At 44.3% G+C, this 16,323-nt stretch overlaps 1 protein-coding gene across 1 annotated transcript in view; it reads right to left on the bottom strand.

Annotated features, from left to right (window-relative positions):
* The window catches only part of Dnah7 (dynein axonemal heavy chain 7), a 215,196-nt gene that overhangs the window by 116,140 nt on the left and 82,733 nt on the right, over window positions 1-16,323 (bottom strand). Inside the window, 6 exon segments of the mRNA XM_050159210.1 lie at window positions 1,181-1,429; window positions 5,472-5,570; window positions 7,536-7,748; window positions 12,688-12,815; window positions 12,936-13,038; window positions 14,361-14,529. Coding sequence (XP_050015167.1) covers window positions 1,181-1,429; window positions 5,472-5,570; window positions 7,536-7,748; window positions 12,688-12,815; window positions 12,936-13,038; window positions 14,361-14,529 — 961 coding nt within the window.

Raw genomic sequence — 16,323 nt, 5'->3', positions numbered from 1 at the left:
TTGTGTGCATAGGAAAATGGGGAGGATTTGGGAGGAGCCAGAGGAAAGAAAACATGATCAGAATATATTGTATAAGAATTGTAAACAAAAAGGTTAAACGTCAAGGCCATCAACCTACAGAAATGAAAACTGTGTCTTAAGAATGCAGTCAGAGCTACAGGCACACGGGGAGGACACAGAGAGGACGTTGAGAAGACGAGACAGAGCAAACCCAAGGCAAACAAGGCAAGTAAATATTTTCACATGCATTGGAAGAGAGACTCCACCGTGAAGATGCCCTGATCAGAGGCCCCGCTGGGGCTCCGCACACTGAAGTACGAGGTAAGAGCCCCGCAGGACTCAAGAGGATGGAGGGAAGGAGCAACAGCTCTGGAGTCCCATTTGTGTAGCATCTCAAAGAGACTGGAGACTCCTCAGCAGCTAAGAGCCTGCTGTTCTCGCAGAGGGTTGGGGTTTGGTGCCCAGTCCCCATGTGTTATGGCTCACAAGCACCAGCAAATCCAACTTCGGGAAATCAGCCGCCCTTTTTTTTCCACCCTTAAGGGTATCAAGCACACACACACACACACACACACACATGCACATAAATAAATAATAAAATACAATTTGAAAAAATGTGAGTAGTCATGCATGTATGTATACTCCATACACACACTTATGCACACGCAATTTAAAACTAATTAAACAAAAAATGAGCTGCCTTTAACTGAAAAAACAATCCAGGACTGAATGGCAGATTTGTGGCACACTCATCTTGCGTTGTTGGACTCACTGCTTGCTTTATTTTTCCCTTCTAATTTTTTAAAAAAGTTTTTATTCTTGAGAATTTTATACACATGCGCAATGAAATATGATCATATACACATCCATCTCCTCCTGTCAAATTCTCCCATATCTCCCCTGCAGGCCAGAAGAGGGCACCAGACCTCTCTACAGATGGCTGTGAGCCACCATGTGGTTGCTGGGAATTGAACTCAGGACCCTTGGAAGAGCAGTCTGTGCTCTTAACCACTGAGCCCTTTCTCCAGCTGTTCCCTTCTCATTATATCATCTGTGATTCATTTCCGCTTTGTGGTGATTTTTACACTGTCCCCATGGGAAGTAAATTTCAAAGTAGCCGCGTGTCTGCTCTAGCACAAAGCTAATCGCTGACCAGTGAATGCATTAACGGCACGAGTACCTTTTCGCAGATGTCACCTAAGGCTCCAGCTAGAACACGGTAGGCGCTGGTCTTCCCTCCGAACGGTTCTCCAACAATCATGAAGCCGTGGCGCACGATCATCATCTCGTAGATCTGGAGGATCTTCTCAGAGAAGAATTTGGTCATTTGCAGATTCATTTCAGCGCAGTTGTCTTTGATGGCCGCCAGCAGATCATTGTAGTCTGGCTTTGGTAACTTCACCCCAGGAAACAAATCTGAAGTAATTCCCTGATAACAGACGGGAATTTTACATTGCATGTATTTATGTTCAAAGACATAAGCAGATAGTATTATATTAGTCAACTATAAATCTACATTTAATATAGAGGGACCGGGGTTACTGAAACAGTTTGAGTCTTTTTCTTCTGGTAGAAAATTTATATCCTGAAGTTTTGTGAAGTAATTTAAAAATTGGAAGTTTTAAATGATGTGGTTATTGAACTTATGAACTGCTATATTGGTGAAAAGCAGCTAATATGCCACCAGAACAGAACCAGCAGCCCGTGAATTGACCCACTCACACATGAGCACCAGGTATCCAGGGACCTAAACCAAAGCCAAGTCAGTGAAGACAGTATCTTTTATAGAACTGGATCTTGAAAAGTTGGCTATGATCCAGGCTGCCTACATATACAAGAGTCAGTTCAGACATAATTTTAGTACACACATGTATTATATGGGTTGTTTGAGTTTACCCAGGGCCTCAGAACAAGACTTCTATGAAAAGTTGTGTTTCCACATGTAGATGGTTAAGACATCACACGAGGTAAGGAAGATGCTATCTCTCTGAGAGATAGAAAGGACAGATACACAAATACTTGGGCACAGTGAAGAAGGCCATGAGACAATGGATTCCCATGAAATTAGCATAAAGCCACCACAGACAGGAAACATCCAAAATCGCAGGGAGCTACCAAGGGCTAGGAACAACTGGAAAGAATCCCTAAAAATGTCTGGTGGTTTGAAAGAAAAAGGGCCCCAACGCTCCTAAGGAGTGGGACTATTAGAAGGTGTGGTCTTGTTGGAGGAAGTCTGTCACTGGTGCTGGGATTGGAGGTTTCAAACGCTCAAGCCAGGCCCAGCATCACTCTCTCTTCCTGCTGCCTAAGGATCTGAATGTAAAACTCTCAGCCGTCTCTAGCACCATGTCTGCTTCCATGTCGCTGTGTTTCCTGCCATGACAATCATGGACTAAGCCTCGGAACTGTAAGCCAGCCTCAGTTAAATGCTTTTTTTATGAGATTTGCTGTGGTCACAGTATCTCTTCACAGCTATAGAACAGGGACTGAGATAATGCCTTTTGGTCTCTACACTCTCCTTTCACGCTTCTTGCTTCAGGACTGGAAGCAAGCAAGTGCGTTGTGTTGCAAGTTTGCAGGACATCCCCTTAGCCACCTTAGGAAGCTAACACAGTCACATAAGGTGCGTTTGGCGAGATTTGTCATTCCTCATGTAGTGCCTATGATTACAAAAAGCTAATGACAAGGTCTAAGAAACAACCTTTTGTTGAAATAGGAGCGGCGGCGGGGCTGCGTCCCCAACACCCCGGCCGCTTGGCTAGCTCATGCCCGAAATAACAACACACAAACTGTATTCATTTAAGAACTGCTTGGCCCATGAACTCTAGCCCTTACAGGCTAATTCTCGCACCTGGACTAGCCCATTTCTAATGATGTGTGTAAGCACCCCAAGGTGCGCTTACCGGGAAGGGTCTAGCCTCCGTTTATCCTGGTGTCTCTGCTCCAGAGAGCAGAGCTGTCCGGTCTCTCCGGGAGCAGAGCAGAGTCTGACCTCACTTCCTCTTCTGCCCAGCATCCTATTTTGTTTACTACTCCCACCAATGCTTTAACCTATCAGGGCCAGCCAAGCAGTTTCTTTATTGCTCAGCCAATGAAATCAACAGATTGATATGACACTCCCACATTAACCTTTATAAACTTGTAAACCTATTTTATAAACTCCTCAACTTGTGTGAGAAATGACTATTTTTAAAAATCTGGACGTGAAAGTGAAATTTCAGAGGCACTTACATATGCTCGAGTTACACTTTAAAATTTGAGCTGCCAATTTAGTCACGCCTTCGTCTAATCCAGTAAATTCCCTTGGAGCAAAGGCTGCTATGCAGAGAGTGACTGAGAGTGCAGCCTGGCTGGCTAGAGTCCCTGCCCTCAGGCACAGGCCACACACACAGGCTATTTGTCCTGTGTGTCTTTACCATACAATGGGGTGATGACACCACTTGCTCCTGATTGCCATTTGGAACAGGAGATATAGAAGGGAAGGCTTTTGCTTGTGTCTCAGACTGGCCTGTAATTTGCCATGTGACCCAAGCTGGCATCACACGCATGATACTTGTGCCAGCAGTGCGTGGTCCAGGCTGGGGTCATACTTCAGTGTAGATGTGTGCTTAATGCAATTAAGATCCTGATCTGATCATTTGATCCCTGGTGTGTGTATACACACACACACACACACACACACACACACACACACACTCACACAGTATGTCATGGTAAATGACATAAATGATAAAGAATGAATGATAGTGAAATGCAGTTATTGTGGGATAATGCTTGTGTACCCTGTAAAGATTTGTCACTTGTACTGGTTTAATAAAGCACTAATTAGCCAGTGGTTAGGCAGAAAGTATGGGTGGGCAGCAAAACTAGCATTCTGGGAAGAAGAAAGGGCAAGCAAGATGAGAATGCCTCACTGATAAAAGGTACAAAGCCTCATGGCTAAAAAATAGGCAAGAATTATGGGTTAATTTAAGTTGCAAGAGCTAGTTATTAATAAGCCTGAGCTAATAGGCCAAACAGTTTATAATATAATATAAGCCTCTGTGTGTTTCTTTGGGAATGAATGCCTGTGGGACCAGATGGGACAGAAACTCTGTCTATAAGTAATGGTCTCTACATAACGTTACCATTCACATGACGGTGATCAGTACTTTTGAGCACATCCCTAGAAGAAGCAGACAACTCGGAAAATTTTGTTATCTAGTGCTTTACAACCAAAACCAAAAAATAGCCTAGACTCTCCTGTTGGGTAAAGACTAGACATACCCATCCCTCTGCTTGTCTCTGTGAGAGAGCTCTGGAGACGTCTGGTGTTGTGTGTAGGTGGGAGTGTGTCTCATAGGACATGGAGCTGTGTGATGCAGGAAATTGTCAAGCATCTTCTACTTGAGAGAGTGCTGTCTAAACATTTGTTCCACAGATACACTGCCAGATGTGAACACATCCCATGACACACACTCCCACCTTCTGGGAGAAAATGCAGCTTTTGTTCCTGCAAAATCTGTTCCATGTTCCAGCACCAAGGGGATTGGGGGGAGGGACTTTAGGGGGAACATTTGAAATCTTCCCCTGTTGGTTTGTTCCATTAAGATATGTGCAGTGCCAAGTCTAAACACTAAGGAGAGTTCCTTTCAAAGTGATGTAACGTGGTTGCTATGGGAGCAACTTGTGGAAGCTTTTTTTTTTTTATCTTCCTATCATGGTTCCTTCAACCTTTACACACAGGGAAATAGCAACTACCATTTAGAAGGAGCCAATGTTCCTATGGACTCTTGCAGACAAAGAAAATGATACAGATTGATTATAGAAATTAACTGTTTTCTAACTTTTCTTAATCTAATATTATTTTATTTATCTATTTATTTATTTATTTTTGGTATTTTGAGATAAGATTTCTTTGTAGCTTTGGAGCCTGTCCTGAAACTCACTCTGTAGACCAGGCTGGCCTCGAACTCACAGAGATCCGCCTGCCTCTGCCTCCTGAGTGCTGAGATTAAAGGCGTGCACCCTCCCCACAACAGTCGACCATCTAATCTTAAAATATAGCAAGCTTTTCAAATTTGTTGCTTATGAAAAATCATCCTGAATATACAATTTCACAAAAGTCCCTGTATTCTTTTAAGGGAATTTAATTCTTATTTTATCAAGTGCTAAGAATTCAGTGATGTGCTAGCCAAAGAACTTTGCAACCTAGAGTCTACATTCACATGGAATTTATGGCAAATATTTCATAACTTTTGTATGTTCGTCATTCTTGTGTAGTAAAGAAGAGCAAAAAATATTATGTGGCTAAAAGTATCAGGAGCAACCACCCCAGGTAAACACACTTCAAGTACCAGCAGGGCTGGTCCACATTCCTCTGAACATGCCCCTGCTTTCCTTGACTGATGTTCCCGCGGAAAGCTGTGCAGACTCCTGGCGCTGACTGCACCCCTGGGAGAGTCCCAGCACGCGGGAATAGGGGCTCTCACCTCAAAGAGCGGCAAGTCGTGGGATAAAAACTTCGGCAGATTGACATCAATAATAGATCTAAGTAGCAAAATCTCTTCGTTTTCATTCGGGTACTTCAGCTAAAAGAAAATACAGGGATGAGGATTTCTGTCACGGACACCTTTTCGTGTTGGTCTGTATGCAAATGCACCGTGACTGTGAACGATCTGAACAAAATCCTGCTGGTGTTTTCATTACAGAAACTGCTGTTTAAACTCACGGACCTCCCTATTGCACGAAGGGAGCCAGCACTGAGTGCATTCCCATGGCTATGGCGATGACGGATTGGGGACCAGGAATTCAATACCTCGAGAACCTCCTTATTGGTCACCGCCTCCTTATTGGTAGAACTTGCTTGTTCAAGACCCCCAGTGGGCTGGTTTTGTGAAAATCAGGATGAGGAATGTCGCGAGTGGGGTGGATAAGATGAGTGTCCCGGGGCCTGCTGGCTACCTACGGGCTGTCTGTTCCCACGCCACAGAGTTATCAAGCTCCATAGTGGAGGTGGCGAGGGAACGACCCTGTCAACTAAAGAGTCCATGAGAAACTGTAAACTCGGGATGTCTGTGCATACCCAATATTGACTGAAACTGTTGGAACTCCAGACTTGCTCCTCATGCCTACATTATGATTCACATACTTAGTGCCCTCCCCATCTCGCCTGAGAATTAGTTCTCTGAAACCCAATACTCACTTAACATCTAATTCAGAAGTTCCCCTGTGTCTTTTGTTTCCTAGAATATTCTCTTGTTTTTCACAAAAAATTTCTACCAAAAAAAGAGACACACACAGAAACGGGTAGGGGGAGCACTAGCCTTTTCTTTATCAAGTGGGTGGCCTTAAGTGTCTGACTGGCTGTCAATCCCAGCCTCTGGGCCTCCAGAACTCCCAGAGGTCAAAGTTAGCCTTGCTCATCCGGACTTTGTTGGTGAGCAATGAAAGAGATAGTGAATTCTGAAGTGTCAGAATCCATTTCTATTTATTCGTGAGGCTATTGTTTTGAAGCAAATGCTTAAATTGTCTCTGGGTGGAACAGAAAGAAACTTGAAAATATTCAAGCCAAACCGCCCCGCAATTCTAAATGAGCTTGTAACAAAGAGTGATAGGATTCATTTTCGGGATTCATTTGCAGCCCAACATTTACAGCTCAATTGCAGTCGAGATTCCGGCACGGACCTGCACGAGGACAATGCATTATCTCTCCCGTTATCTGGCTACAAAGTAATCCTGACAAGCCAGGGCAGTACAAATCGTTGCTTCCGGGCACTTGTGTTTATTGCAACAAACAATAACTTGAAGTTATGTTAGGCTAATATGAAATATTATATCGCCGCTATATATCAGAGGTCTTGATAGCATTATGAGAGAGGATAAAAATGCAAGCCATTGTTTCCAATCATGCGGGATGTATCTTAAAATTTGTATCTTCCACAAATTGTGCACATAAACATTTTGTAAACTCCAAGGTCACATTTTTTGGGATTTGTTTTGAACAATCACTTATCTTGGCTTCATAAAGAACTAATATGTAGCTTTATCAGGGTTCTACTTTTAGAGAGAAGTCAGCCACGTCCTGAATTATCTGCTGTTTTCATGTATTTATGCACAATTTTAAAATGCAAACATTTTATCACTGTTACTATTATATATAATATAGTTATATAGAGAGAGCTATATAGAGAACTATTATAAATAGTTCACAGGTGATCACAACTGGCAATTACATAAGCAATGATGCTTAGGGTTTTACATATAGTTATTAATTTATGCATTATTCCCTACATGTTACATAAATAGAAAACCTTCAAAACATTTCTTGATGACAAGTGACTGTATTCTTTGGCTTTTACTAACTCCATATATTTGAACTCAAACACTAAGAATTACCTGTGTGCAGTTTCATATAACATTATAAAATATTTTCAACGTTATTTACTTAATTTTTTTTTTCAGCTAATTGTGAATCCAACCTAGAACTCTAGTGAAGATGCTCGGTTCTAAAATTTACGGCTAGGAATGTAATGAGTCAGGGTTCTTTGTTCTACCTTCAGGTTGCCAGCAGCGGTGAGCACGGACTTCACGGCTCGCATCCCATAGTCGTAGTGGTGTTGAGAGGACAATTGCTCTGAGCACAAGCGGTAGGTGGCCACAATTTTTATAGACAGTGGCCGAGCTGTGACAAAGCCACAGGAGTACAGGACGATCTCAGCAATCATGGCATAGTCAGGGACCATCATTGCCACTGTCCTAAAGAGAGCCTAGGGGACATAAGAAAGGCCTTTCAGAGGGCGTAAGAAAGCAATCCTGCTCTTGTTTAATAAAGTGCTATGGTTCTTAATTGCTTTTCTACAGTCATTTCATACTTGTTAATGATGTTTGTTATTTAAATACATTAACCACCATATTCAGGTCATATAGATGAAGTAATTAAATTTGGTGTCCCATTAAGACATATGTAATACACATGCCACTGCCTTTGGATAACCTGCACTTTCTGACTGTCCAGAATCAGTTTTTCCGCGATCTTCGTGGAGAGCAGCACGGTGTGGGAAGGAGAACACCGGCCGGCTAGGATGCAAGCAGACCAGGTCTCTCCTCCAGGCTGAGACAGAGCTCTGCGGCTGGAGCCTGGCTTCCCGTCAGGCTCTCGAGGGCTCCAGCTTCCTCACGGGCCAGAGGTGTTCAGCTGCCCCAGCCACGAGACTGCGTTAAGGAAAGGAGGTGTTCTGAGACAGCCAGAGCCCTGACTCTGAGTGCTGAGCCTGTGCAAACCTGACCAGTCCTTCTGCAAACGCTGAACACACAGCGCAGAGAACACCGCAAAGTCCTGGATGATGACGGTAAAGATCAATAACTCTGCAAGTTATAAAGGCCATTTATACTCGTAATTTTAAGTACTATTCAACAACTAAATGCCATGTGATGGTAAGAAAATATAAACAGATTTTAGGGAATAAATGTGAAATTTACGTTTAGAACACTAGTGCACTAATATTAGCCCATCAGGGCTCACCTTAATAAATTTTAATTAAAGCGTTACTTTCTTGCAAACATATACAGTGTAAAAAACTGTAGCTGAGCAATAACTTTGACTCTAGACCACTATATACCAATAGAAAAAAATTACTGAAGAACTTTGTTATTCCTATGGCAACCCTTCCAAGTGGTGGGCTCTCAATTACTTTTTTGAATTAATGACGCAAAGCCCTTGCTAACATACCAATGCTAATATGTCTGCAACACACAGCTGACGTTGATGTGAGTACGATCCTCTGTGTTTATTTCAGCAGAAATACTGGATGGAGCTGAGGCCCTGCAAGGCCTACTCCATTTCTAGAAGGCACTGTAAGGGGAACTACAGGCCTTGAGTGTGCGTATCAATGTAACAAAAATAAAAACAAACCTACCCTCACGCAATATGTTGTTTTGTTTTGTTTGTTTGTTTGTTTTTACCATTTCTAAGAACCTGGAAAGACGCGTCACAGACATGCTGTCCTTGAACGAGCTTGTTGTTGGTTGAGTGTAGTGAAGGGTTTTCCTCAGACGCTGCAAGGGAAGCTCCTACGATACCCTCTCTGGGAAGCTGTGTACGTGGGACATACGTGCCAAGATACTGGCTTTCTTGCGCCAGCAGATCTGGAATAGGCCTATTTAAAAACTATTCTGAAGCGATCTTGAGAAACGGTTCTTTAGAGTATTTTTAACCTAAAATATAGCTCCTCTGAAGTGGGGAAGTGTTCAAGAAATTACAGGTTTATCCAGATGTAACAAGAGAGCTACAATGGGATTCTTTCCACACAAAATGCTTATCAGTTATCAAAATATGTAAGCTATCGTGTATGCAATTTACAAAGGAGACATCCAGAGACATTGAACCTTCTCATTTCTAGTAGATGGCAAAGTGTTTGGGGGGTAAGGAGGTGGGGATGTGTGAAAATATTCCCTTCGATGGGAGCCGCTGTTACTGAGACCCGCAACTCTCCACACCATCCCCAAGTACAAGGAGCAGTTGGGAGGCATTCCTGAATTTGGAGGGATAGAGACTGGTGCCTGACTCATGTTTGAGAGAACAAAAGTGGCCTGTGGCCATAGGCTCGATGCCCAGAGTTTCCTGAGACAGAGGAGCACACAACACACACTGTAAAACAAAGAAGCCGATGGCCCCGCAGCTGCAGGCAGACTGAGTTCATCAACTGTGAAGTCTGTGGGGCTGGCCACCAGCAGCCCAGGAGGAAGAGAGACCCAGGAGAGGCATCTCCAAGGGACTAACAGAGGGTGGGCTTGTGAGGGTTCAGGACACAGCCCATACCGTTTCTGAACTCTGTGTATGATAAGCAGTCCCCTGTTAGCTCAGACCCTGAATTCACGTGTCACGGAGAACTAAGCTAAGGAGAACACTCCGGAGAGCCAACAGTGTGCAGAAAGACACAGGGCATTCGGAGGCTAATGAGATCCTGGTGATAAACAGGGAAATGGCAGGAAATTTGCTTTATTTTGTAGACAAAAAGAGCTCAGCATTCTTAAAGATTTATTTTTCCGTTTTAATTACATGGATGTGTGTGCCTGTGTCTGAGTCTGTGCCTATGTGTTTGTATGGAGCCTCTGGCTGGCCCCCACACTGCCCCCATTTCTGTCTCTTTGCCAACCCTGCCCACGCAGACAACAAAGGACAAGCACTCAAGACAAGTTCCACATTCTCGGTGATTACTGAAACTTCCTCTCCTGTTGCTGCCAGCAGCCCAAGTCCCTGCCTAAGCATTGAGCTTCTAACCACACTTGGGCACAAACCCAGCTTGTGGTGGACACGTCATCACCCCTCCCCTACAACCTATAAAACTTTCCTGCCCTGGCTTGGGTGCATGACCTCTCTGGCCTAATTCTCTGACACCAGTGAGTTCTCTGGGAGTTGTTTTGCTCAACATACCTGTTATTATACTTTTTCAGTTTGCCTTGATCTGGCTTACTGTGTCCTCGGAGAAACTTATTATGGGGGAAGGAGGCAGAAAACCTATTAGTAAGTGCATGTCCCTCCTGAGTCCAGAAGAAAACACTGGGCCTCCTGTAGCTACCCAGCCCACCCAGCGAGAGTCCTGGGAAACAGACTCTGGCCCTCTGCAAGAACAGATGTGCTCTTAACTCCCGAGCCACCTCTCCAGCTCCCCAGTAGTGTTTTGATCTGGAATTTGATGACTGGATTTCTTTTGGGGGAAGACGTTGGTAGTACTGCCCTGGTAGTATCCGGGTCACAAGGCACTGGTGCCAAAAGAGCTGCCGTAATAGCACACCCAAAAGAGAAGAGGCTGGGAAGAGGATGTGCCAACGGGATAGCACAAAGTCCACAGAAATCGCGAGGTCGGTCACAGAAGAGGGTTGATGAAGAGGCAGAGGGTTCAAGGGTAGTAGTGAGGACTGGCAAAGATGCTTTCTGGAACCCAGCACTTCTTCCCTCCCTCCTTGCCTCCTTCCCTTTTTTCCTTTCCTTTTAAGGAATTCAAAGCCCACGTCAGACTTGTTAGGAATTCCTTTTGTTTCTTCAGAGACAAGGTCTCAGGTAGTAGCCAAAATGGCCTTGAATTCTTGATCCTCCTTCCTCAGCCTCCCAAAAACTGGATAACAGGCTAGGGCCACCACACCCAGCTAGGAATTTTCCTGTGTTTGCAAACAGGTCTCTATAGCAACGCCAGCCACAAAGGCAGCCCAGAGGGAGGAACAGTAGCAGCCACCAAGTCAGGGAGCTGCCAGGGACTTAGCTTAGTGCAACACCCCAGATACCTCAGGGCAAGTATCTGCCTATAACTTCAACACGCGCCATGGGGGGCCTACACCAGGCATTGGGACATCCAGCCAACCAAGTCGGCCAGCCTCTTATGACCAGTTCCTCACAGAATTTTGCCTTCCTGTTTTTAAGACTATTTGTGCATTCAGGTTGGCCCCACTGAATAAAAGAACACCCACCAAGGGCTGTGGAACAGAGCTGGGGGAGAGAGAGCTTTTGAGAACAAAAGTTCAAAGAGAAGTCACGGAGCCCTGCGTAGTAAAGGACTCACCACTCCCCTCCTTTAAATTGGGCAATGTTTACTTATTGGGAAGGTACTCGTGCTATAACCTGCACGTGGAGGTCAGAGTTCAGCTTGGGGGAGTCGGTTCTCTCTCTCTCTTCTCCTAGAAGGTCCTGCTCTTGGGTTCTTGGCTTGGGACAGGCACCTTTACCCACTAAACAGTCTCTCCAGCCCTCCATTCTCATTTTGAAATCACTCTCTCCTTCACTAAGGCAAAGTGTTAAATTGATATAGCACACGGGGGGGGGGGGACGGGGAGCATAAAATAGAAATGCCAAAATATTTGGTGGCAACTGGAATCGTCGGGGGAGCTGTTCCTGCGCACAGGCGACCAGGGGAAGGCATACAGGAATTAGTCAGAAAACCTGGTTTGGGGTCGACAAGTATTAATGTACTATTCTCCAACAATCATCGTTCTTTATGCATGATCCATAAACATGCAGTTCACCTGGGAGTTTATGAAAAGGAGAACAAACACGAGTAGAAAAAAAAAGGGTATTTACTAATAATTGAAAAGTTACGTTTTTAAGGAGGGAGCTTTGTTCTGTTCAACGAGGACAACGTTTTGCCCCTTATAAAAAAACAAACCAACAAAACAAAACAAAGCAGGAACAGGGCTGTGTATTAATAGGATCTGGGGGTGGAAAAGGAGGCTGACGGCTTCACGCTGTGCTGAAGGTGGCTGACTCAGCTAAGGGTGTCTTTCCGTAGAGACGAGCCTTAATCAAGAACAGCCTGCGGGGGTCCTGTCTGTAAGGCAAGAACCGAAAGCCACCTAAATGTCCTCAGTGTGACCACTCAGCAAACTTAGTTATAGTCTGAGTCACGGTTATAAATACGGGGACATGTTCATGTTCATCATGCATTTAAATTAAGTTAAAAAGAAACCCACCACCTATAGACAAGTGCTGGATTTAAACACTATAAAATGCATATTAAACTGGAAGGATAGAATAAAATAAGAGTTGCTGGTATATTTCTCTCTTTGTTCATTTGCTACAATCAATGCTATTTTAAAACTATAAAAACTTGGTGATCCTCATGTTCTCCATATTTATCTGAATATCTTTACACATTCTCTTCTTTGCATTCATAAATCGTGACAAAGAAACAGAAGTCACAGTTACACCCTTCGTACCTTCAGATTGTCCGGCAGCTCTGAGCGCCCGGCATACCCGGGGTTCATTGTTATAAAGACAGCGCACGTGGGGTCGAGTTTCAGCTCTGTTCCTTCAAACACTAGCAGTTCTGAGCCTGCATTAATACCTGTGGGCAAGCACAAGGTCAGCAGCTTAGCGGGGCCACAGATGCACGCAGGTTGGGGCGCTCGCTGCTCCCCGCTTTTTGTCTGCCTTTGCATGCTGTACAGATAGCGTAACTCAGTACCTCTCTGGATGGTAAGGATTTGCTGGGCGACCACAGAAAGTACTTCCAAATCAATTCTGTTAAACTCATCAAAGCAAGCCCAGGCTCCACACGATAACAGTCCCTGGGAGGGAAGGAGAATAAAATTTTCAACTTTATCTGATTGAACATCATCACATCGAAATGGCGCGTTCCCACCTGATCTTTTCGGGGATTTAATATCCCATCAAGGAAATTGCTTATTCGCCGTTATCTTTAAAGACTGCTCATTTTTCATTACTAATTCATTATTCTAGGTGAATGAAGGGTTTGATCAACTGGAAAACTTTCCAATTTATTGCCTTTACTCTGGCTATAACTGAAGGCGTGTAGAGGTATACCTATAATTTCTAGGCCTTCGCTTTTTATTTACAAGTTGACTTTATTTGCTATTTTTAAAGAATGGTTTGTAATAACCCTCTATGCAACATGACTTCCATTGCCAGAAAGACTGCTTTGTAATCCGAATACCCAAATAGCCAACATTCAAGGCCCAGTTTCCAATCCTAAGAATGGATCGCCTCACAACTACTTGCTGTCTAGTCACAAGAACAACGCTAAAATAAGAATGAGCAATTATGTTTAAACTTAGATTTAAAATTTAAGACATAAAAGTTAAGTATCAACTGAGCACAAATGTTGTGGATTGTATGTGTACGCATGCGTGTGTGCATGAGCGTGTGTGCATCTCACGATGTATCTGGTATGTGCCAAGAGTGACCTTTGGTACTTTAAAGATGCTTTAGATGCAGGGAGACCAAGGCTGTCCTACATGTGATGCTAAGTCGCTTGCACAGAGCCAGAGAGGCACTAATACTGACCCTGGGTTTGCACTGAACATAAACTCCATGCATATCAAAGATCGGTAACTCTTCAGAGAAGAAATTACCAATAAGTAATGATGCAGTATAAGCTTTAGTCTTCACAGGAGACAGGGTCATAGTCAATTAGTAAATCCTGAAACCAGAGCTAACACAACACAGAGGTGATAGAAATCTTTGGAATTCCACACCACAGCCTTTACACAGTCAGTGGTTCTCAACCTTGTATCTGCCCAATATATTTAAAGATCCCACTTAAAGCAAACTTTATTTGCTTTTTTTTAAAAAGAAGAAGTGGTAACAACCCTATCTGCGACCCGACGTCTGTTGCCAGAGAGACCATTTTGTAGTCAGAGTTCCCAAAGAGCCTAGTAGCACTTGTCCATCTAAGACCACTGAGGAACAGTCAGGAAGTGACCACCACAGCAGGGCCCGGAGGGAGGCAAAGCTCATGCTTGGGACTTGCTTAGACTGTTATGACTTCTATGTTTACAAGGCATAGTTACACTGCTTTTACATCTCTTTATAACCCCTCTCCGGCTCTGATCAGCAACCCACTGTAAAGAGATGAGGGGCTGACTCATACCTTAAAGAACTTTCCTAAAGCCAGATAATCCAGCCCATCGGAGCAGTTGAAAACGACGCATTGCTTGGCTACAGCTTTTGCTAAATCCTTGGTTGTTTCTGTCTTTCCGGTGCCAGCTGGACCTTCGGGTGCTCCTCCAAGGTGCAAGTGAAGGGCTCCAAATAAAGTCCTAGGGTAAAAGAAATGGACAGACTCACGAACACATAGAAAACAGAAGGGGTTAAATGGAATCCTAGCTCCACTTCCTCTTTAATAATTCCTTCCCTCCTTCCTGCTAGCCTCAGAAAATTGGACAGTACATTACGTTGTTATTTTACTTCTAAAGTAGATAGATGACAGACAGGTGGATGGGTGGATGGATGGATGGATGGATGGATGAGAAGGTGGGTGATGGAGATGGATGGATAGATTAGACAGACAGATAGATGGATTGATAGACAGTTAGACACACAGACGGACAGATGGACAGACGGATAGATGGACAGACGGATAGATGGATAGGTAGGTGGGTGACGGAAATGGATGTAAATATTAGATGGATAGATAGATAGGCAGACAAACAGATGGATGGATGGATGGATGGATGGAGATGGATGGATATATCAGAGAGAGAGATAGATGGGTAGGTAGATAGATAGATAGATGTTGGGAGCAGTGAGACCCCAGGTCCTGAATTTCTTGCAATCCCCTGATCTGAGTGCCTTCAGGTGCTCTGAGCACGAGACCTTCAGGAGTTCCTGATGGCAGGAGAGTGGTTTCTGGTGGGTTTGGCTGGGGCGTGCCTTTCTCTATATAATCTGCCCCTGAACACAATAAAGGAGGCATTCTTGGGGAATTCAAGGATGACCCGTCGCTGTCTCTCTGTCTGTGTGTGTCTGTGTATTTTAACCTCCAGCCCCCTTGCCCGAAGCTGGCGAACAGGGTGCCAAGCGCACAGAGCGCAGACACGGGGGCATGGTGCGCAGCAGATAGATAGATAGATAGATAGATAGATAGATAGATAGATAGATAGATAGATAGATAGATAGATAGATGGTAAATGGATGGGCAGGCAGGCAGATAGAATGCATATGCATAAACATGTTTCTATACATGACAAACAGAACAAACGTACTTCTGGAATTCAATCCTGACTTCTGATCAATGTAGAGAATCTAACTGACTCTATGAACACCCAATCTTATTAGAAAACTGTGGAAATATCACATGGAAGAAAATAGTGGTAAAATCCACAGCCATCACTTAAAGAATAAAAGCTGTCACCAATGAGGGAATTCAGTGATGGAGACATGACTTCGTGCAAGTCTGCAGATGTATGGATTCTTTGGGTGTACACGCGTAAACACAACGCACTTTGACAGCACAGATGTGAAGTCCTCAGAACCGAGGAAGAAGCAGGGGTGGGGTGGAGCCTCCTCTCTGTACCGACTATGGAAACCTGAAAGGCTGCCTTATCTCTAATAGGACCACAGTCTCTGCAGCACCCACTGAGGAGACGCGGTCAAGCCGAGACCAGACAAGGAGGATGACAAGCTTCCTGGAGGTCTGGGGACCAAGCTTGTATGGCTCCTAAGGAGGGGATGGGCCAGATTTCCACTTCTCAATGCACATGAGACAAAACAAAGAAAAATGATTTTTTTTTTCCCCTGAACCTGAGAAAACCCTAAAGCCCTCTTTAGTGGTAACTCTGGAACTGTGGCTACGTCTACAACTAACATCATCAAAGCAGCATGGGGAGCAAACCTTACCTAACCATGCTCACAGTGCAGATTGGAAGGGGGGGGGGGGGAGCTCACAGTGCAAACCGGAAGGGGCGGGCATTGGTGAGTAAGACACAGTGGCAGCAGCAGAGCACCAGGGACCTGTGAGTGGCATTGTCATTATAGACACTGCATACTGTCCTGTTCTCTCTCTCTCTCTCTCTCTCTCTCTCTCTCTCTCTCTCTCTCTCTCTCTCTCTCTC

This window comes from Alexandromys fortis, unplaced genomic scaffold (genome assembly GCF_014885135.2).
Source record: "Alexandromys fortis isolate MF-2015 unplaced genomic scaffold, M_Fortis_MF-2015_v1.1 scaffold_65, whole genome shotgun sequence".
Classification (NCBI taxonomy): Eukaryota; Metazoa; Chordata; class Mammalia; order Rodentia; family Cricetidae; genus Alexandromys; species Alexandromys fortis.
This window is presented reverse-complemented; position numbering and strand designations above follow the sequence as displayed.